We start from the raw sequence: 22,398 nt of genomic DNA on the forward strand, positions 1-22,398 counted from the left end.
ACTATTATAAGATCGAATATTTTTTTGGAAATACAAACTCTTGCTATCAAATCCGTTAATCAAATTATATAACAGATCTGGGGGGTTTCAGAGATACGGTAACTGAATTTTTTCTTTTGAGCAACAAACAGTAAAAACAGGATGATTAACTGTAGACTCTCTTTTAACACGTTCTGATAACCAGAAACACGCCCCACAGATTGAACATTCATAGTTAGGATCACCAACATCAAGACAATATGGTAAAGATAAAGCAGAAAAAAACATGCATAACAATAAAAAAAATTCATTTGGATTAGATGGCATGAAATAGATTCAACATAAAATTAATAAACCATTAGCTTACAAATATAATATATAATAAATACTTGACTCGTTTAAATTTTGTCAAAAAATATATCACAAAACACTACTTCTATTTTACACTGCCGGAATAATATCTCATCATAGAAGCACAATGAAATCTTTTAGAACTAAGTAAATAAAATTTCTATTTTACTATTCTTGAATAATAGATGAAGTAAGAAAGAGAGCGTACCTTGTATCTCACGTTGCAAGAACAGAGGATGATCAATAACAGAACCAACTTGACTGAATGAATTTATCGAAGGATCGTATATTTCTGATTGGTCTATATCATCCATTTTAATTTAAAATAACACAAATTCATGTAAATATATATTTGACAACCAAACATAAAAAAATTAATGATGAAATAAGAAATTAATTAGTTATTTAATAATCAGCGTGCAAATTGAACATTAAAAATGTAATAAACTACGAAAACCAATCTGGATTAACATTGATTTATTAAATAACTAAATATAAATAAAGCCTAATGCACATGCAAGAACAGTTTGATTTTTTTTTAACGTTAGAATAGACTGTTTCATTATTTTAATCACTCATACTAATTGTCTAGGTTGGAATTAAATAAGCTAAATCACTATTAGAATCATTTTGTATTTTTTTAGACTTTAATGACTCTATTGGTCCATAGAATCCAGTAAAATTTTTAACCAAGTGCCTGTATTTTTTTTTTTACTTTAACTGAGTCATTGTACAATTTTTTTTCTTAATTGTCTACAAAGGCTTTCTTTTTCTTTTAATTGAATCCATGCACCATATTTTTTGTTGTAAACACCTCCTTATACAATTGACCGAATCACTATCAAGAGAGGTATAATTGAAAAAACTAAAAAAAAAATTCACAGACAGAACTAAAAGAAAAAATATTTATATGGAACTAATAGAAGATTTCCAAAAATTAGAGGAATCGACAGAATAATTAAACTTTTCTTTAATATACAACTATTGATTATGACATCAAATTAAGAAAATTTCAAGAAATACCCATCGTGTATTATTTAGCTAGAAAAGTTAATTAATTAACTAATTACGTGAACCCAATCACATAACCAAAAAACTTTTCATATTGTCCAGGACAAGAATAAACACTAATTAAATAATTTATTAACCTCTAGTACCTGTGTATGTTTGAAACAACTATATAAATTAAACCTATCTACTGATCTAAATGATTCCATAAAGAATTTTATAACAGTGTAAAAAAAAATAAATCAATAAACCAATCTATTATTAGATATAAATCCAAAGAACTTAAAATATAATTTAACAAAAATAAAATTAGACAGGGATAAAATACTTAAATATCTTATTATACCTGACAAAATAAGATTTGAACCCTAATTAACATTCTGGAATACCTCAACTAAATTTTCTAAAAAATAAAAATAAATAGAAACATTGGAAATATATAAAATAAATAGATAAATTTTTAGAAACACAAAAATTAAGTACAAAAATATAGATAGAGCAATAAAAATTACCCATATAATCATTCAAAGAGAAAGCAAGCATCGAGGAATCAAAGACTTCTAAAACATTACAAAACGAAAATAAATTACAAAGACTCCATGGATATTAAATCACTGAAAAATGGAGCATAAAACACTAAAAATATCACGAAGGTCAATTCAGTATTGACCTCTTGCATTTCGATGGTAACTTTGTGTTCACTTTCTTTTCAAAGAATTTCGCCTATATTCTCTAGCACGAACAGAATTATGAGACATCTTTGTTACTCGTACTAAACAAAACAAAAGGTTGAAACATAAATCGCAAGAACTACCCCTAATTCATTGCCCAAAAGACATCCACATTGTTAAGTTCCTATAAGCAAAAGGTAAAAAAAGAGGGGGTGGCTGGGAAGAGAACTTGTGAAACACACCAACAAAGAACCTATATAACTATGCACATCTTTGATAACACAGAAAATGAAAAAAATAAAGTATTATAATCAACACCAATAACTAATTGACATTGACATGAAAAGATAAAGTTGAACAACAATAAAGAAATAAAAATAAAAACTGCTGCATTTCATTAAAATATTGATAATGATATACATAATTACATATGGCTATCTCTCCTATAATAAAGAGGATTCCAACATCTGACTACATATCCTAATATGTAACCTAAAGAGGGTACAACATTGAAAATGTGTCCAATCCCTAGTAAAGTCACTATTACAAAAGAAGGAGTTGAGAATAGACCTAGTTAACAGATGACCCGTATCAAGACAAAGCCAAACCCCCTATATCTGACAATCCTATTTGTTGGACAGAATCCAAAAAAGTCAAACCAAAATACCATCCAGCCAGCATGATTACATTTCGAACTATTTGGAATCAGAAGCCTTCTTAGACACTTATAGATACACTATACAAAATACCTACACCTACACACAGCAATTCAATTCCACATCTTAAATCACACACCATTAACCTTGGCAATCTTGGACCCATGCAGATCTGCATCAGAAGCCACCTCTTTAAATTAGGGATTCAAATTCCTTTTGCACTTGGAGGTGACAACATGATTTTCATGAATAAGCTTCTCTCCATATTGAGAAGGCGCATGGAGAACGTGGGACAACACCTCCTATGACAAACAAGTTAACAAAAGCTATGAAACTCAGTCAAGAATGCAAAATCCATTTAGAAACAGCACACATATGAAAGAGGAAAAAATATTATATAACAGCACCTGAGTTTCTTTTTCTGGTGAGCTAAGTGATATATCGAGTTCAGCAGAAAGATCATCATTAACAATATCATTGCTGTGTGTTTTCTCATCTTTTCCATCTTCACCATTAATTAAGGCAGTAAATTCAGTCCCTCAGGAAACAGCAGGCTGTTTTTCAGCTAGAAAATCTATAAGAACTGGGGATTTAGATAAAATCTCAGAAGACTTGCCAGCAACTTTCTCAGTTTTGATAAAAGTCATTGATGACTCCTTCTTAACACCAATATCCCCTTTTCCACAGGGAACATATTTGTGTAAATCAGGCTCCTATTCATATGTCATAAGAGATTAAAAATACATAAGACCATAAAAAAATCACCACAACACAATAAAAAAGGGAACAAAACATGAATTTACACAATCTAAAAATAATTATATGTATGTGTAACCTTTTTTGGAGTAGACTCGTCATCAGCATCATAATCGGGAAGTTCAAACATGGCAATAATGGTGGGATCATCGCATATTCTCCTAACTCAGAAAGTGCCATAAAATGTATCATGTGGGTCACATTTGGTATCAACCTTCAGTAGTAACTTCTTTCCAATGAGCCCTTAGAATATGGGAGGATAAATATCCACACATACAAGCTATTTTGAAAGTAATACATAAGAAATACAGAGTTTAAATAACACATATCATAGCCCATAAAGTGAACAACACACAAAAGAAAACTAAGAACATACACTTGCATCTCTTTGAACCTCAGTAAACAAGTCAGCACATGATTTCTTAAGCAAATAAGATGCCTCACAGTCTAAGAAAAGGAAAATACCCTCTCCACTATGATTTTCAATTGTTATTGTAATTTTAAATCTGCGGAGAGAAAAAAAAGGAATACAATTATTCGGAATAAATGTACCAAGAAATATTATTTTTATAAACAATCCACAAGACAAAATGAAAAGTCATTTTGAACAAAATTTCTGACCTTGAAGTCACATTAGTTATGTGCTTCAAACAAAATCACAGTAATATGCACCATTTTGAGGATAGATATCCTTTCCACACATACAAGCAGAATACCACCAACCTCCATCCTCAACAATACCTTGGATTGTACCAAAAATGATAAAAGAACCCTCCTATGCAATCGGCATTTCAAAATTTGTTAACAATATGAATGAAAAAATAGATCTGAAAATTGTTCTTTGATTTTCCTTTTCAGTTCATTTGTGTATAAAATAAACATAAACACAACTAACTCAAAAAAAGACAACCTTATTGTTATCTTGAAGCTCTTCAATAGTGCATTTTCTAGTTAAACGCATGAAATCATCTTCCAAGGAGACAACTTTACCCTCATTTGCAATAAACAGTGGCTGGATACCATTGACACCTTGTTCAACCATACTAAAAAAAATTATGTAAATACTTGTACTTGTTTCTCCAAATTGGTTGTAAATAAAGAATACAATAAAAATCAACAAAATAAACCATCCTAACCTCTGCCTGAATTCAACAACTTCAAGAAGATCAGGATTAAATAACATTTGAGTGGCATACATCACATTTTAAAGGCCTACTTGACCTACACAATAACACAGAAAGAGTCTAGCAAAGTTTACTGGAGACAACACCTAGAGTAACAATGAGATGTACAAAAAACAAACAATTTACCCTAAAAAACTTCACTTTGGCCAGTTGAATCACTACAACAGGCTGCTCCACATAGCCAGAAGCAAAAAAATGATTTACTTGATTAACATAGTCCCAAACAATGCACATTACACTGTAAGACTGAAACTCAAAACATGACTAAGAATCAAACAGAAAATAAGAAAAAAGATGATTAAAACATAAAGAGAAACCATGAGAAATGACTCAATCAACATACTCTTTTGAAGTTAATTCCAGCACAATCATTTTCACAATTTTCTCCTCTTTTGCATATTCTTTCTCTTCTCCCACTGAAGTTAAAAGGCCAACGACATCTATTTGAAATAAACACAACCTATTAAATATTCAAAGCATTTGTTAAAAAAACTTGAATAACAGCAGACCAAGAAGATAGAAACACCAACTAAAAAATCATAATCTTGGATCATGTTCAGCAATTCAGAAAAAGGAAACATGTTGAAACAAGTCTTAGGGATAACATCTTCATCAACAGCTACAACAGTGGTTTGGTGAAGGAAAACCAATTTGAATTCATGAGAAGTTGCTCTATAACTACCATGATTTGACACAACAGTAAAGTATGCCATTCTATAAACTTGACCTTCAACTATATGATCCCTAAACCTATTAAGGAGTGGTTTCTTAACTGTAGCTTAAATTTTTTCACACTGGAAATCAAACAAAGAATAAAATTAGATTAGTAAAACACATCATTTAAAGTTGAAAACTTAAAAAACAAGTAACACCATATTTAAAAGAGAAGCTAACATGCTCATCAAGGAGAATCATCTCCATTGAGTTAGGAACCTCAAGATTTCCAAAAGAGGGTACAACCCAAAGCCTTAGAACCCTAACTTTCAGCCTCCAAGCCTCTCTAGGAAGATGCATCTTAGAAATCATATCAAATGGAGGAGGCATTGCAGAAAAAAAAAGAGAACAGAGGAGGTAAACAGAGTTGATGAAATAGATCAAATATAAACAAAAAAATTCTTATGTAGACAGAGCTTAGGAGGAAATAGAACACAGCAGAATATTTGTGTATTGAATGTGGATCACCAACCATCCTTTTATAGAAAAAATCCAGGGCTTTAGGCTTACCTTTTTGAATTCAAATTGAAGATGGAAATGGAAGAAAAACCAAATATGAGTCCATATGCATCTCCATTCAATGTCATAGAGACAACTAATGAGAGGGACAAAACCTGAACCAACACAAAAATAGGAAAAACAAGTAAAACTTTCAAGAAATCAAGAAATAGGGACCAAAAAATGAGATATCACACCATACCTGCTACAGTGCACCTACATGTCATTACACCATAGGGAAGGCAGTCATCAACTACCCCAAACAATGATTGTACTCATGGCAATGAGAGTTGGTAAATGTCTTAAGTAGGGATACATTGGGAACAGCAAATGAATGGGAAAAAAAGTATAGACAAACATCAATAAAAATCTGTCAATCACATCAACAATCAGGAAATGCGTGAGATTGAAACCTCATACCTTGATAATGATTGCCAAATTTCCAATGAAGAATATATAGCACAACCTTATTATGTGTGCAGAAGACATTTTCATCAGAACACGGAATACCAGCTGCTGGATAGATTTTTTTTGGATAAAGAGATGTGCTAGTTAGATAAACAATACCATGAAGTCATTTTACTCGCAGAAGGCCATTATTTTCTCAATGAACCTCTTAAGTTCAGGGCAAACAGCTGTATGTCCATCCAACAGCTGATATATAAAATAATTTTTATACAAACAACAAAAAAATGTAATGCAATTCAGTTGAACTTAAAAAATAAATAAATGACCAGAATGCTATACATCAATTTCTGTCAATCACATAACCACCGACAGAATATATTAGCTACAAAACCAATTCCTTGATAATGATTCTCACAACCCACATGCAACCAGCAATTCACTTTAGGTAAACTTAATGGATTTGATGAACATAGCTTAAAAAAAAGATTCATCAATGGGATTATTGAATTAGAATTGAAATGGGAATGCAAGACTTGAACAGGAAAAAATGGAATTGGGAGTGCAAAACTTGAATGGGAGTGGCAAAAGCATATTCCTTTATCAAAGAAGCACAAAAATTCATGACAATCAGCTCTACTTCTATGCAACAGGCGAAATATACAGCACTATTTGCATAACCAATAAAGAATTCAAATGCAAGTGAGTTGACTAACAAAAGGTTTCATCAAAATACAAATAAATCACCAAGAAGCTATGAATCAATTCCTATCAATCACATCACCACTCATCAAATAGACTACCTAGAAGAGAATTTCCTAGTAACACAAACAGTGGAGTGATGCCATCTGATTGTGAGAAAGCCACTTTCTTCCTTTCAATCACATCACCACTGACCAAAAAGATAGAAACCCCATACCTTGATAGGGATACCCACATTTTCAGCAAAAAATGTATGGCAGAACATCATTATCCGTGCAGAAGAGATCTTCAAGGGAAGATAACCTACTCAAGGTATATGTTTTAGGAGGAGGGAATTCCTAGTTAGACAAAAAGTTTTTTTTATATAAACAATAAAAAATAGAATGAAATTGACCTAAAATCAAAATATATAAAAATATACAATACTTTTTTGCATAACCAATAAAGAACTGTAATGCAATTGAGTTGACTAACAAAATATTTCATCAATATAATTATTTAAGTGCTTCATAAAATTTGACATCAAACATAAATAAGAATTTTGATTCTAAATGCAGAAAAACTTATACATTGCTACATTCAGTCCAAACAATTCAAAGGGATTAGTGAATGTGAATGGAAATTGGAATGTAAAAGGTGAATAGGAGACAATCAAATTGGGAATGCAAAACTTGAATAGGAGAAGCTGTGTCTATAAATTTTGATTCTGAATGCAAAATAAAATTAGAAATTGCTAGATTCAGTCCAAACAGTTCAAAGAGATTACTGAATCAGAATAGAAATTGGAATGCAAAAGTTGAATAGGAGAAAATGAAATTGGGAATGCAAAACCTGAATAGGAGAAGCTGGGTCTATAAACTGACTTTCCTGAAAAAACTCTGTCAATCACATCATCAAGGAGAAAGTAGATTAGGTAGAAAGCTCATACCTAGACAATCATTCACAAAACCAAACCCATCATCCATAAATATAAGAAAAGGTAAATAATAAGACAATCTTTATAATGATTATAAAATCCCAAAAATTCATGAAATAGACAAACCACATGCAACAAACAATTCAAGAGATAGCAAAAGGAGAAATGATAATCACATCAAATTCTAAATAACGAAATCAAGAAGATGAAACAGATTCATAGACCATACTGAAAAGCAACTGGGAAAGAATGTAACCAAGAATATGAACCCACAAACAAACCAAGTCACATAGACAATTTGTAAATTACAAATTTCACAAACCCTACACAATAAGATCTGGGATAACCGTGGAACAGATACAAAAAATGATCCGAATTTGTAAAATTAGGAATTTCACAAATCCTAGACAATAAAATCTCGTCTAACCATCGAACAGATTCCAAACATGATCACAATTTGCACAATTAGAAATTTCACAAACCCTAGACAATAGAATCTAGCTTAACCATGGAACAGATACAAAAAATAATTAGGAATTTCATAAACCCTAAATAATTAAATCTGGGTTAACCCTGAAACACTAACCAAGATTGATCATAAGGATGTACACAAGGAAGGAAAACAAAAAGGATGAAGAGAAAAATAGTTTTGGATGCACCTGATTGATTGATCAGAGATCTTGGATTTGAGCCTCCATTGGAAAATCGCTAACCTGGATGAACGACGACGAAGTAAACTCCCAAGAAAACAGGGATCGTATACAGAGTTTTGTAGGGCAGAGGACGAGAAAGTAAGGAGAAGAAAGCAAAGCTCCTAGGGTTCCAACTAATCATTACCTGTTCAAACAAATCCATGAAGAAGGCAGGTTGCGTGAGCGATTCGTTGAAAGGAAAGGTAGGTTGCGTGAGCGAGGAGATGAAAGAGATGGCTACGACGGAATGACAGAGGAGCACATGCACCCCTGAAGATGAGAAGCCACGCTGGATGAGATGCCACTGTGGAGGAGAGGCTCCACCTGGGACTGGAATTCGGCGTGGAACGCGGAGAGGTCTCCAGCTCGGAGATGAAACCATAGCTATCTACTGTTTGATAGATTTAATCTCATTTTAATAATAAATACGAATAAAAAATTATTACATGCATATTTATATTTTTTATTTTATTCATCAAAATTATGATGTTATCACTATTATTTATCCAATCAATCAACTATAAAATACATATAGTTTTTATTTTTTGGCATAAGACAACAAGATTGTACAAAAAAAAATCATTTAGCTAGAATCTCAAGTGCAAATCAGCAGCAAAGAACACAACCCATGTTCTAAACTCTCAGAATCTCCTTTGTATGGTTGATATAAATAAAAGAGAATGAAGTGATTTTTAAAGAGAAAAATATATGCTTTAGTAAAATTTTGGCTAAAAATAAATTATTTTATTATTTATAAATTTTAAAAGAGATGAGAATAAAAAAAATTAATCTTGGTTTATATAATTTAATACTTTGAGTATTGTATTTTTTTATTTGTGTCTCACTTTTAATAATAAATACAAATAAAAAATTTATTACATGCATATTTATATTTTTTAAATTGTATTGTGAAATAATAAATTAAAATTTTCTATTTATGATATTATTTTTAAATAGTATATACCATTAATTATTTGTTTTGTAATTATTTTTTTAGATAAAGATTAGTTTTACTATTTGTTTTCATATTCAACGTAAACCGCTCTTCTAACGGTTTATACACGTGTCCCAATACATATAAACTGCTACTGCGGTTTATGGCCAAGCATCAACAAACAGAAACCGTGATAGCCTCTAGCAGTTTCTGTGTTTCTCCCTTCGCATGTAATCTAGTGTTGGCTATAATGGATTATGTGTTTTGGTAAACCGCTACTAACAATAGCGGTTTCTATATATATTTGCGTCTTTATATTTAAAACAATGCAATTGCGTAAATTTGAGGGACAAACAATTTATTTCTGTAAATTATCCTTAAAAACACGTTACATATTTTATTATGTAACTAAATTTAAAGATAATAATGGATAAGTTTATATAGCTTTCATTTCATCAATGGTAAATCCAGTTAAATGGTAAATTTCAATAAGCGAAAATTGATGAAGTTGGACACAAAAATTTATTAAGTTGAAGAAAGAATAATTAAAAGACAATAAAAAATACAGAAATTTTTTATAGTGAAATACAAAAGTTGTTTCTATATAAATACAGAAATTTTATGAAAAAATAACTCAGCATGATATATATCTTATCAATTGAACAAATAATTATATTTTAATAAACACAAAAACCTAAAATGTTTGTGATTCCTTCTTGTATTTTTTTTCTGTATTTATGGTTAATAGAGTTTGTGCTTAACATTAAAGTTTAAAGAGGAGAAAAGAAAAAAAAACTCAATTTTTTTTATTTTCATATACAAATTTTTATGTTTTCTTAAACAAAATTTGTTTCTTTAATATATGTTTTAAGAAATTTTGTATGTATAATTTATTAAACTACTCTTCTACCTTAGCCCATGACAACAATAAAGAAGTCTCGTGGTCCACAAATTCAGCCCAACAGGATACATAAATTTAGTTCTAATTTTAGTCATTATTATCTTATCTTATCTTATCTTTATGTTATCTTCTTATCTTATCTTTACTTTTACTTTCATAGGCAATGCACTATATATATTTAGTTTTACTTTCATAATTTTCAATTCAATCAGTCAACAATCAATAAAAATTCTTTTTTCTTTGCCTTTCCTATTCCTTCATAATTTTGTTATGGTATCAGAGCTCTTCTTGAGCTCTGCTAACATCCATGGATAACATGGATAAACTACCCGTTTCAGATCCTAAAACTCCTTCAACTCTCCCGCCTACCATGAATAATCAGCCTTCCAATTTAACTCAAAATACAACCAATCCCTATTATATTCATCCAAGAAAAAATCATACCTTAGTCTTGGTTACCCCTGTTCTCACAGGAAACAATTACCATTCATGGAAAAGATCCTTCACTATGGCTATTATTTCCAAAAATAAATATGGATTTCTTATCGGTTCTATCTCCTCTCCTCTATCCGGGGATCCCTTTTCTCGGCTTGGGAACGTTGCAACAACTTGGTCTTATCTTGTTATTCCATTCTTTGTCCCCTTCTATAATTCAAAGTGTCTTCTATTTTGACACTGCCTCCTCTGTCTGGACCGATTTGAAAGAACGATTTGCTCAGAGCGATCTTCTCCAAATTGTTGAGTTGCAAGAAAAAATCTATGCACTTAATCAGGGCACTCTGTCACCAAGTTCTACACATCACTAAAGTCTCTTTGGGAGGAACTCGACAGTTCTCGCTCTCTCCCAGTCTGTTCATGTCCAGCAACATCTCATAGATCACAAGATTTCATAATTCTCTTTCTTAAGGGATTGGATGAACGGTTTTCGGTGGTGCGATCTCAAATACTTCTCCTAGACCAATTACCTCCAGCAACCAGAGTTTTTGCATTGGTCATCCAACATGAACGACAGCTACAAGTCACCGCTGAGATTCTAGACGATCCACGTTCCATCACTGCCGCCGTCGATTTGCGGCACCCCTCACAAGGTCGCGGTTGCGGTCGCAGTGGCTTTTCCTCCGGCAAGGGTCGCGGTGGTTTCCCCTCCAGCGCGGGACGTGGTGGTTCCTCTAAGTTCTGTACGCATTGCGGTCGTAATGGCCACACGATTGAAGTCTGTTATTCGAAATACGGGTTCTCACCAGGGCATCCACGTCACTCTGGTAGTCCACATCACTCCGCTGCTGTCGCTGTCGCCACTCCTCCTTCAATCGTCCCTCCAGTTTATGATGAGAGGGCAGCCCTAGGTCATGTTGAAGGGCATACCCATTAGCCAAATCCAAACCCAATTTTGGACCTCTCACTAGCCCAACAACAAGCTCTCATAGCACTTCTCAAAAGGACCGAGTCTCCCTATTCAGAATATAGAGACAATGGTTCATCAAATCAAAATGGGTTTTTGCCTAATCCGAGTACTCATTATCTTTGTTCTTCAAACACATTTTCTATTTTAAATAATTTTTCCAACAAAAATACCTTTTTAAATTCTTGGATTATTGACTCTGGTGCCACAGACCATATTGCATCAAACTTATCTTGGTTTATTTCATATTATAAGGTCTCTCCCATTATCATTCACTTACCAAATAACACTAAAGTCACTGCTTTCTATAAGGGTGTTGTGCAATTTTCTTCATCCTTAATCCTTCATGATGTTCTTTATCTGTCTCACTTTAATTTTAACATTATTTCCATATCCAAAATTACTTCCAATCTTCAATGTCAACTCACTTTTTCATCTTCTTCTTGCACTTTACAGACCAACACTTTGAGGACGATTGGCTTTGGTAGAATGAGAGAAGGCTTGTATGTTGTTGAAAATACTCTCCCTCACACTCCATCAACTTCACATTCCATTCATACTATCAAAACAAAATCAACCATTACACCATCCGAGCTATGGCATTTTCGTTTGGGTCATCCTTCTGAACAACGACTTAATTATTTACATAAGCAATTTCCTTTTATTTCTATGCATTATGATAAAACTTGTGATATTGTGATATTTGTCATTTTTCTAAATAGAAGAAACTTTTATTTTCTCAAAGCTTTAATAAAGCTAATGCAATTTTTGATTTATTACATTTTGACATTTGGGGTCCGTTTCAACAAAATTCTATTCATAATCATAAATATTTCTTAACTGTCGTTGATGATTTTAGTCGCTTTACATGGGCTATTTTGTTAAAATCAAAAGGAGAAGTGCAAAATCATGTAAAGAATTTTATTACTTTAGTTGAAACACAATTCAACTCTAAAGTCAAAACTGTCCGTTTCGATAATGGACCAGAATTTATTTTACATGATTTTTATGCTTCCAAGGGCATTATTCATCAACGTAGTTGTGTTGAAACCCCTCAACAAAATGGACGGGTAGAACGCAAGTATCAACATATTTTAAATATAGCTCGTGCTCTTATGTTTCAATCTAATTTACCATTATCTTTTTGGTCTTATGCTGTTAAACATGCTGTTTATTTGCTTAATAGAGTTCCATCCTCTGCAATTAATTTTCAAACACCATTTGAGATTCTATTTAATCATCCACCAAATTATCATGACCTTAAAGTTTTTGGTTGTTTATGTTTTGTGTCTACCCTAATGACAAATAGATCAAAATTTGATCCAAGAGCCAAAAGGGGTGTTTTCATTGGTTTTCAAAATGGTTTTAAAGGATATATCATTTATCTTTTGGATGACAAAAGGATTGAAATTTCTCAAAATGTTGTATTTGATGAATTAGTCTTTCCTTTGGTCCACATAAATGACCTAATCTCTCCATCCAACCCAACAACAAATTCTGACCCAAATAATTTTTCTATAAACACACATAAACCAAAAATACCAACCTTTCCAATTGAACCCTCACCCATACCCATTGACCCAACTCCATCTAATTCTTTATTCTCTCCAACAACCTCTCCTTCTTCCTCACTATCGTGTCCTAACCAACTTGAATCCATGACAACCGAATCTCTTTTGAGGCCCACACCCTCCTCTTCTTCTGCACTAGACACTAGTCCACCATCACCTCCTCATCCCCCGTCACCTTCCTCACCACCTGAGCAACTCCATCCTCGTCATTCTGATCGACCTCACCGACCTCCAGCATATCTCTCTAATTACTTGTGCAATTCGTCCTTCACCTCTACCAATCAATCTCCCTCAAAGTGCATGTTTCCTTTATCTTTAGTCATGTCTTTTTCTTCTCTTTCATCTTCACATAAAAGATTTTTATTATCTCTACATTCTGACGTTGAGTCAAAGTTTTTTAAAGATGCCAATCAACATCCGAATTGGCATAGTGCTATGAAAGATGAGCTGGATGCTCTTGAGTTGAGCAAAACTTGGCGTCTTGTTAATTGTCCTGCATGTGTTAATCCAGTTGGCTGTAAATGGGTCTATCGCATCAAACACAAGCCTGATGGTTCAGTTGATCGATATAAGGCTCGCCTTGTGGCTAAAGGATTCACCCAGACTGAAGGTGTTAATTTTTTGGAAACCTTCTCTCCTGTTGTCAAGCCTGCCACCATTAGATTAGTTTTGGCATTGGCCTTTATGAAGTATTGGCCCATACATCAGTTAGATGTCAATAATGCTTTCTTACATGGGGATCTTTCTGAAGATGTTTACATGACTTTGCCACCCGGGTTCACATCTCCTCGTCCAAATCAATGCTGCAAGTTACTAAAGTCATTATATGGTCTACGACAATCTAGTCGTATGTGGTATGACAAACTTTCTCATCTTTTGCTATCCCATGGATATCAGCAGACTTTATCTGATTATAGTCTATTTGTTAAATTTACTGGTGCTCAAATTTCTATACTTCTAGTCTATGTTGATGACATCGTTCTCACCGGCAATTCTATTTCTGAACTTGCTTCCATTAAGTCTATTTTGCACCAACACTTCTGAATTAAAGATTTGGGCCCTTTAAAATATTTTTTGGGTATTGAAGTAGCTCAATCAGCAAAGGAAATTTGCTTATCTCAAAGAAAATATTATCTTGATCTTTTGGAGGATTCTGGTTGATTAGGTGCTAAACCTGCCTCTGTTCCAATAGATAGTTCCACAAAATTATATCAAGACAAAAGTCCCTTGCTATCTGACCCTTCTGTGTATCGCCGTTTGGTTGGGCGTCTTATCTACCTTACCACTACTCGACCAGACATCATGTATGCCACTCAACAATTAAGTCAATTTACGGCAACTCCTACTGAATCTCATCTTCAAGCTGCCAAGCATGTGTTACGATATCTGAAAACTAGCCCCGGCAAAGGAATTTTTTTCCAAGAGAATCATAAATTCAGCTTCTCAGCTTCAGTGACTCTGATTGAGCCGGATGTCCTGACACTCGGCGATCCTTAACAGGCTATTGTTTCTTCTTAGGCAACTCTTTAGTCTCTTGGAAGACCAAGAAACAAACCACCGTTGCCCGCTCATCCACTGAAGCAGAATATCGTGCACTTGCCAACACAACTTGTGAACTTTAATGGTTACTAAATCTGTTACAATTTTTACGCATCTCTCCTATCCGCCCACCAGTTTTATATTGTGATAATCAAAGTGCTCTTCAGATTGCTGCTAATCCAGTTTTTCATGAACGGACCAAACATTTAGAGGTCGATCGTCACTTGGTTCGACAAAAAGCTCAAGCTAGAATGATGAAACTTCTCCCCATACCTTCTTCTGGGCAATTTGCTGACATCTTCACAAAGCCTTTGTCTCCTCAACCCTTTCATCTTAATCTCAATAAGCTTGGAGTTCTTGATATCTTTCATCCTCGGGGCGTATTAAACTACTCTTCTACTTTAGCCCATGACAACAATAAAGAAGTCTCGTAACTCACAAATTCAGCCCAACAGGATACATAAATTTAGTTCTAATTTTAGTCATTATTATCTTATCTTATCTTATCTTTATGTTATCTTCTTATCTTAACTTTACTTTTACTTTCATAGACAATGCACTATATATATATTTAGTTTTACTTTCATAATTTTCAATTCAATCAGTCAATAATCAATAAAAATTCTTTTCTTTACCTTTTCTATTTCTTCATAATTTTGTTATAATTAAAAAAAATAAAAAATATAAAAATGAGTAACAAAGATATAAAAATTTGTAAAATTGAATACAAAAATTTGTGAAACTAAACATAAAATAGTTATATAGACCAAATTAAAAACACAGAAATTCTTATTGTTTGAATTTTATGTTTTTAATAATATCATCGTAGTTCTCAGAATCATAGTTCAACTAAGTTAATTGAAAACTAATCACCATATTGATCCAGTTCAAGATAAAAGTTTATTATTAGTAAATTGGTCAAACTTAAAAAAATCATTCAAAAATTGATAAATTAGTTGAACTGGATCGATTTTTTGTGATTAATAACAAATTAAAATAATAAAACACAAAAAATATCTTTTAAAAAAATTATATATTTATACGTAAATATTTTATTTTATTATATCTGTTTTAATCTTGATTGAATTTTGGTTAAATATTTTAATTTTTAAATTTTTAATTCTATTGGTAGAATGATAAATTTGGGTCGTTTTTTAGAATTTTGCATATTATTTGGTTAAAATAAAAGAATTTCTATTTTTTAATTAGTAAAAGTATGTTTTTAAATTTTTTTTAATACGAAAAACTAAAGTACTAAACTGTAACCAAACTCCAAACCTAAGAATAAGAATGGCAGTAAGCAAAAAACCAAAAAAAAGAATGGCAGTAATGTAATATGCTACTCAGAATTAAATTGAAATCAGTTCAGTCGAGAATTCAATTCAATTTTCATCTCCAAAAATTAGTATAATCAAAGGCGGAAAACCCATAATCCCAAGAAAAAAAAAAACATTTCTCGGTGTCTTGTTTTGCTTCTCAGTTGAGTGGACTTGGCGATCCCTTGCAATGCAAACACCCGATGACGTTCGCAACCTCCCCATCGACATCACTTTTTCTCGTCTCGGAGGTCAAACACTTACTTCTATTCTTCTTCTTCTTCTTCAATTTCACTAATTATGTTCCTTGTTTATATATATTGTTCCATTTCTGCTTTTGAATTTATTTATTTATTTTGTAACGGTTGAAGAATGGTTGGTCGATCGCAAAAGGGTACCAGCAGATTGGCGGAAGCGTGTGGCCGCCATCCGGGCTCGAATTTCCAAGGAATTCTCATCCCTTCCAAAGGATTCTGATCCCTATTTTCAAACCCTAGACCCTGAAGGTTTGTTCTTCCTTTTTTTTTTTTTGCTTTAGATTTCTATATAGCTGTTTTGATAAATTAATCACTTAATTTTTGTTTCTGTCGTTCATGCTGCATTCTTGCCACTTGTGGTGTCGTTTCTAGTAGGTAGGGATTGATTAGTTTGCATTCAGTTGTCAAAGCTCAATGAGGATAAGAAGTTTTTGGTGGTTGGGTCAGCCAACTGTAATTTTGAAGTACTATGCAATTCACTAATTAAGAGACTCCAAACGGAACGGAGTGTGCAGTTTATGAGTTCTAGGTAGAGAAATAATTGCAGTGAAAATGATCTTGACATTCAAAAACATAAAAGAAGATTCTCAATGGAACCTTAACAGAAAATGATTGAACCAGTATATTGGGATGATTGTAACCTTCATTGCACATGGTCATGTCATTTCTGTATTAGCTTTTCTGAATGGGTTGCTCTCACAAGGGGAAAATTCCCCCTTATTCTTATTATTTGTTGAGCATACTTTGCCAGTAACTAACTCCTTAATTGGTTCATTTCTATGTTTCCATTCCCCTCTTTGCATCTCATACATAGCATCAGAATTCAGACCATGTTCTTGCATTATGCTAACTTGCATAATATGGGATTAAAAGCTGCATTGGTACTTCGAATTATAATTAGCTATTGGAGAATGACTTTAGCCTTACTAAAGCTTAAGGGCAAACTTTAATGCACAGCTATTAGACTGGCAATACTATATAAAATTGAATGTTTGGTGGTTAAAAGCCAACATGAACATAAGCTTAATGTTTTTGAGATGAGAATGCTAAGATGAATTAGTAGACACACAAGACTGAATATGAGGAATTATTAGAGAGAGTTGAGGTAGCACCAGTTATATGGAATATGCTACAATCTCATCTTAGTGGTATAAACATGTCCAAAGAAGTTCTGTCAAGGCAATGGAGGTAGTCATGTATTTAGAGGTAGAATGAGAACTAAGAAAACTTTAGAGTAAATTATTAAAAGTGAGTTGAATATAAATGGTTAAAAGACAAATATGGTTTATGATAGGCACTTTGGCATTGTTTGATCAATGTAGGCTACTCTACCTAGTGACCAAGGCTTAGATTTTGTTTGTAGTTATGTATGGTAGTGTAATTTTTTCAGGTTGCTGTTTCCCTTTTGCATCCGTGACAAATTGTGGGTGCGAATAAGGTGTATTACCTCTTTTTACATCAAAGATGTTGCTATATTAATGTATTCTAATCTTTCCCTGATATCAAAGGAGAAAATTCGTTTTCTTTCTCCAAATATTTTGAGATCACCAAAGTGGCATTGCTGTTTGTAGGAGTTGGTTATTTGGAGGCCAAACAGATATATGATATTCTCTTAAAGTCCACTCCAGAGAGCCGGAACTTATTTGGCCGCCTATCGGGTGCTGCTGTAAGATTGGCATATTGATCTGTTAACTTCTTGGCGTTTTTGAGATTATAACTATGATTCACACTGTGTATCAATTTTTCTTTTTTCCTTATATATTGTTTTTTATTTTTCTTTGGCTAGGGTGCCTGGGAGGCGATTGTCCGATCTTTTGAGAAAGATCATGTGTTTCTTGGTGAGGCTGCACAGATTATGACTCAAAATGTAAACTATGAAATGTAAGCATTGTATGAAGAAAATCACTTGTGAGTGTGTATTGTTCTATATCCTTAAAGGGGATCTTTATTTTATTTTATTCTTTTGTTTTAGCACTGATAATTTGTTTCTGTTATGAAGCCCGTATCAGAGAAAACAGGTGCAGAAGATTCAACAGCAATTGCTAGAACTAGATCGCAAGGAAGCTGATATAAAAAGAAGTGCAGCTCTCTCAGCGGCTAAATATGCAGAAGCTTGTCAGGAGCTAGGCCTACAGGTTACATTAGTGGAGGGTTTTGAGCCTTATTTAAATCGATGTGCTGTTTTTGGTAAGGAGATAATGATTATATGTTTTTGTAGGGAAAAAATGTCAGACTGGAACTTTTGGAGACAGCAAAATCACTTCCAAGCACATTTAGCAAGATTTTGAATGTTGTAAACAGTGACAACATGTCACAAGCAATCGAATATTATTCAAATTTTGTTAGAGATGCTCATACAGAAAAGGAAGTAAGCAAGAGCTGTAAATCTTATCATTTTATAGTTCTCTTTCAGTAAGATTCAATATTCCTGCTGTTGTTTTGAATCTCGTGTCTCAAAGGATAAGTTTAGGATTTCATAATTGAATAAATGAAGTCATAAATTAAATCAGTTTATAATCATGACTGCAGAGATCTTCTGTAACTGTGCTACAAAACCTGACGAGCATGCGTGAAAATCTGCCATCTTTGAATGTTTCAGTTGGATCTGAGATTAATAATGTTACTGTTCACTCAAGCAACAATGAACTAGATCCATTAGTGAGCAATGTGGAAGTTGCCATTCCAGACATTGACTGGGATATTTCAGTGGATAGTTCACAGATTGATTGGGACATTGGAACAGTAGAAGAAACGGATGATACCAGTAATGGGTTGGGTCCTTATGAAATCATTAATGCCTCTGATGCCATACAGACTGCACCAGTGGAGGATGTCAGATCAGATCCAACAAATCAAGAACTAGGGATATCTTGGGATATCAGTGTTGAGGCTCCTCAAGCTGATGTGATTGATGATATTAATGCCCAAACTCCATTAGTGGAAAGTCAAGCTTCTCTTCCAGATACTCTATCTCAATTGACAGAAAACAAGGATGAAAGGAGCCAGCTCCTAGACACAGAATACAGAAATAAGGTTCTTGATGATATATATGAGGTATGAGACAGTGATGGTAACCTTCTTTGTGTTGTTAACTTATAGGTTTTGCTTATATAATTTAAAATTATTTCTTACACTTCCTGTCAAGTAGAAGAAACATAAATGTAACAAATCTCTAAATTTTCTTTTCCATGTAAACAGTTATTTGTACAGTATGAACTTATTTGTTTGATTTTGATATTTTTATTGTCAGAGTATATTTTAAATTTTGCCTTGATTTTATCTGTTGTCAGTTAAAATCCTTTTTAAATCAACGATTGGCTGAGTTGAGCAATGCGGAAACTTTATCCTTACAACATCAAGTCCAGGCTGTTGCTCCTTTTGTACTACAGCAGTATGCTCCTGATGCTATAGATAAAATGCAAAGTGATGTTTCATTGGCAATTTCATTGCTGACGAATAGGAAGACAAGGGATCTGATTATGATTCTCAACTCCAGAAGGTAATGGTTAATATTTATGCTTAAGATGCCATGCATCTGAAAGGGACTATAATGTAGATAAACTCAGTAGTATAAGGGTTTCTCAGTTGCATGTAGTTTATATAATGCCTCAATGGAGTTGAAATTTTACATTTGAAGACTAATGCATTAAACAGGAATTATCTCAAACAGGAATATGATAATTTGAACTCTGGAGGAGTACTGATTTATGTTCTCAAACAGATACCAGATAAGAATCATACTTAGATTAGATGTTAGTTTATTTAGAAGGCTGGTATGTTTTGTCTAAATGACAGAAGTAAGAGTGTAGGGTCTCTAGTGTATATATGCTTAATGATATTTTGAAAGTTGCTCACTGAATCTCTAGTGTATTTATTATTCTTAACTCTTCTTTCTTGAGTAGCATTCCTACTGTATCTAATATTGACTGTGTGCTGGCATGAATTTCAGATTTCTAGACAGGCTAGTGAATTCATTGGAGGAAAAGAAACATCATGAAGTGAAGTTGAAAGATGGTTTGAAGGATTTGGCTACTAAACGTATGGAACTGCAGAATTCTTTATCTTCATCGTGGCCAAAACAAGTGAGTTCTAGTGTGCTTACTTAATTTTTTCATTTTTGTTTACTTTTCCTTTCATGGGAAATGTATCCTGAAAAAATAATACAGCGAGAGTATTAGCACAAAAGGATTATGAGTACCAAGTTTCAAATTACCTAAATCCCAATCCTTGGTGAATTAGCTATCATTTAACTACTTGGGCTTCGAATCTTTAATCCCTTAGATTAACCCGAAATACCAAACTCAGAATCAAAACAATTGATTGATTTGATTCCCATTCACAACCAATTAATAACAATTTTCCTCTATGTTGTCAAAACTGGGATAAGTTGTCTATGTGTGACCTTAAGATCATGGGTGCAAGCTGTAGAATTAACCGTTGATATTTCTGGATTATGGTTAAGATTATGGTGTTTTTCATATAAAGCAAAAGCATATAAAATCACAAAAAAATAATAAGTGGTCAATCCATAGAATAGACCCTAGGTTATATTATATAATAAATCCAACATCAAATTCAACATAGGTTACATCTTCCCCTAGCTTGAAGGGGTGGTTTAAAGGACATATAACTTAAAAGTAAGGAAGAAACTGTTCTACATCAACATTAAGTCAGCCGCTTGGGCAAAGGGGAGGCGACGCCGCCCCAAGTCCCTCTCTTGCTGGATGAAGAGGTGGAGGGAGTTGGGCTGGGGTGGGGTGGCGGCTGACTGCAAGGTGGGGTGGCAACTAAGGGGTTGCAGCTCGGGTGTCTATCCGGGTGATGGGATTGGGTTGGGAATCATGGTTGGAGTTGGGGTTGGGGTGGAGATGAGGATGATGGTGATGTGACCAAGAGTAAAATTGAAAAAACAATTTTGAATGACTATTCACTGTAAAAAAAATATCGGGAAGAGTAGAATTATAAAATAGAATTAAGTTAAAAATTAGAGGTAATTTTAAAGAATTTTGAAAACGTGGGTCATTATTTTATCCTTTTTATAAAAATAAGGTAATTATTTTCTTCACTTTTTTATTTGCATCTGTTAGGGGATACGAACCAATATATTGCTTTTGTTCTATCCACTCCCTAACTTCATTAACAAGCAAACACATTCTGAAGCCTGCCGTTTCTTGTTTTCAATTGCCTAATTCTTAATTTCTCATTTCTTTGCTACCAAGAAAGACAAAATTCTGAATTACATGTTCATTACTTGAGAATTAAATTACAAACTGCTATTGGAATTGCAGGAAGCGGCGTTGGCAAAAACAAAGGAGCTGAAGAAACTGTGTGAGACTACACTTTCATCCATGTTTGACGGAAGACCAGTTAATATAATCGGAGAGATCAACACTCTTTTGAGTAGTGGCTTTGGAGCATGAAGAGAAGCTTCTTCTGATAATGATGAAGCCTTAGGTGGATAAGCTAGACAAGATAGCTGAAGAATGAGGTGTATGATTGGATAGATACTTTTCTTTGGTACAGTTGCGTGCTGGCGTTAAATGTTTAGTGACAATGTCAAGAATCTTTGCTGATAAATGTTTGGTGACAAGTGACAAGCTGTGAATGAAAGTAACCTTTGGTACTGTCATTTGAAATTGTGTCATCCGATTCCGTCAAATTATATCAAATTTCAAGTTCCTCGTATTAAGAGAAACAATTATTTTTTTTCTCCGTCTACTTTTCCTTTTATTCTTTCAATTATTTATGTTCTCTTTTTTTCCCCTCCAAATTACATCATAATTTTTATCTTACAATTTTTGTTTCTTTCTCTCTATTTTTTCTATTCTTCCGCATCTCAACCTACATACGAAGGAAAGAGCCAGTTTGGAAAACAAGAATTGATGAGGAAATATGAATTATTCTTCATAAAGGAGAGAGAAAGCAATGCGGAAATATTCGATAGAG

At 33.2% G+C, this 22,398-nt stretch overlaps 1 protein-coding gene across 1 annotated transcript; it reads left to right on the top strand.

Moving 5' to 3' along the window:
- Positions 1-16,140: 16,140 nt before the first annotated feature.
- LOC112746718 (CDK5RAP3 protein homolog) lies at positions 16,141-22,164 on the top strand. The gene is made up of 10 exons (XM_025794965.3): positions 16,141-16,446; positions 16,567-16,701; positions 18,024-18,118; positions 18,239-18,333; positions 18,452-18,587; positions 18,671-18,820; positions 18,982-19,506; positions 19,743-19,951; positions 20,402-20,534; positions 21,741-22,164. Exons 1-10 carry the CDS (start codon positions 16,386-16,388, stop codon positions 21,870-21,872), a joined length of 1,671 nt encoding a protein of 556 aa, XP_025650750.1. The 5' UTR covers positions 16,141-16,385; the 3' UTR covers positions 21,873-22,164.
- The last annotated feature ends 234 nt before the right edge of the window (positions 22,165-22,398 follow it).

Source organism: Arachis hypogaea, chromosome 2 (assembly GCF_003086295.3).
Source record: "Arachis hypogaea cultivar Tifrunner chromosome 2, arahy.Tifrunner.gnm2.J5K5, whole genome shotgun sequence".
Classification (NCBI taxonomy): Eukaryota; Viridiplantae; Streptophyta; class Magnoliopsida; order Fabales; family Fabaceae; genus Arachis; species Arachis hypogaea.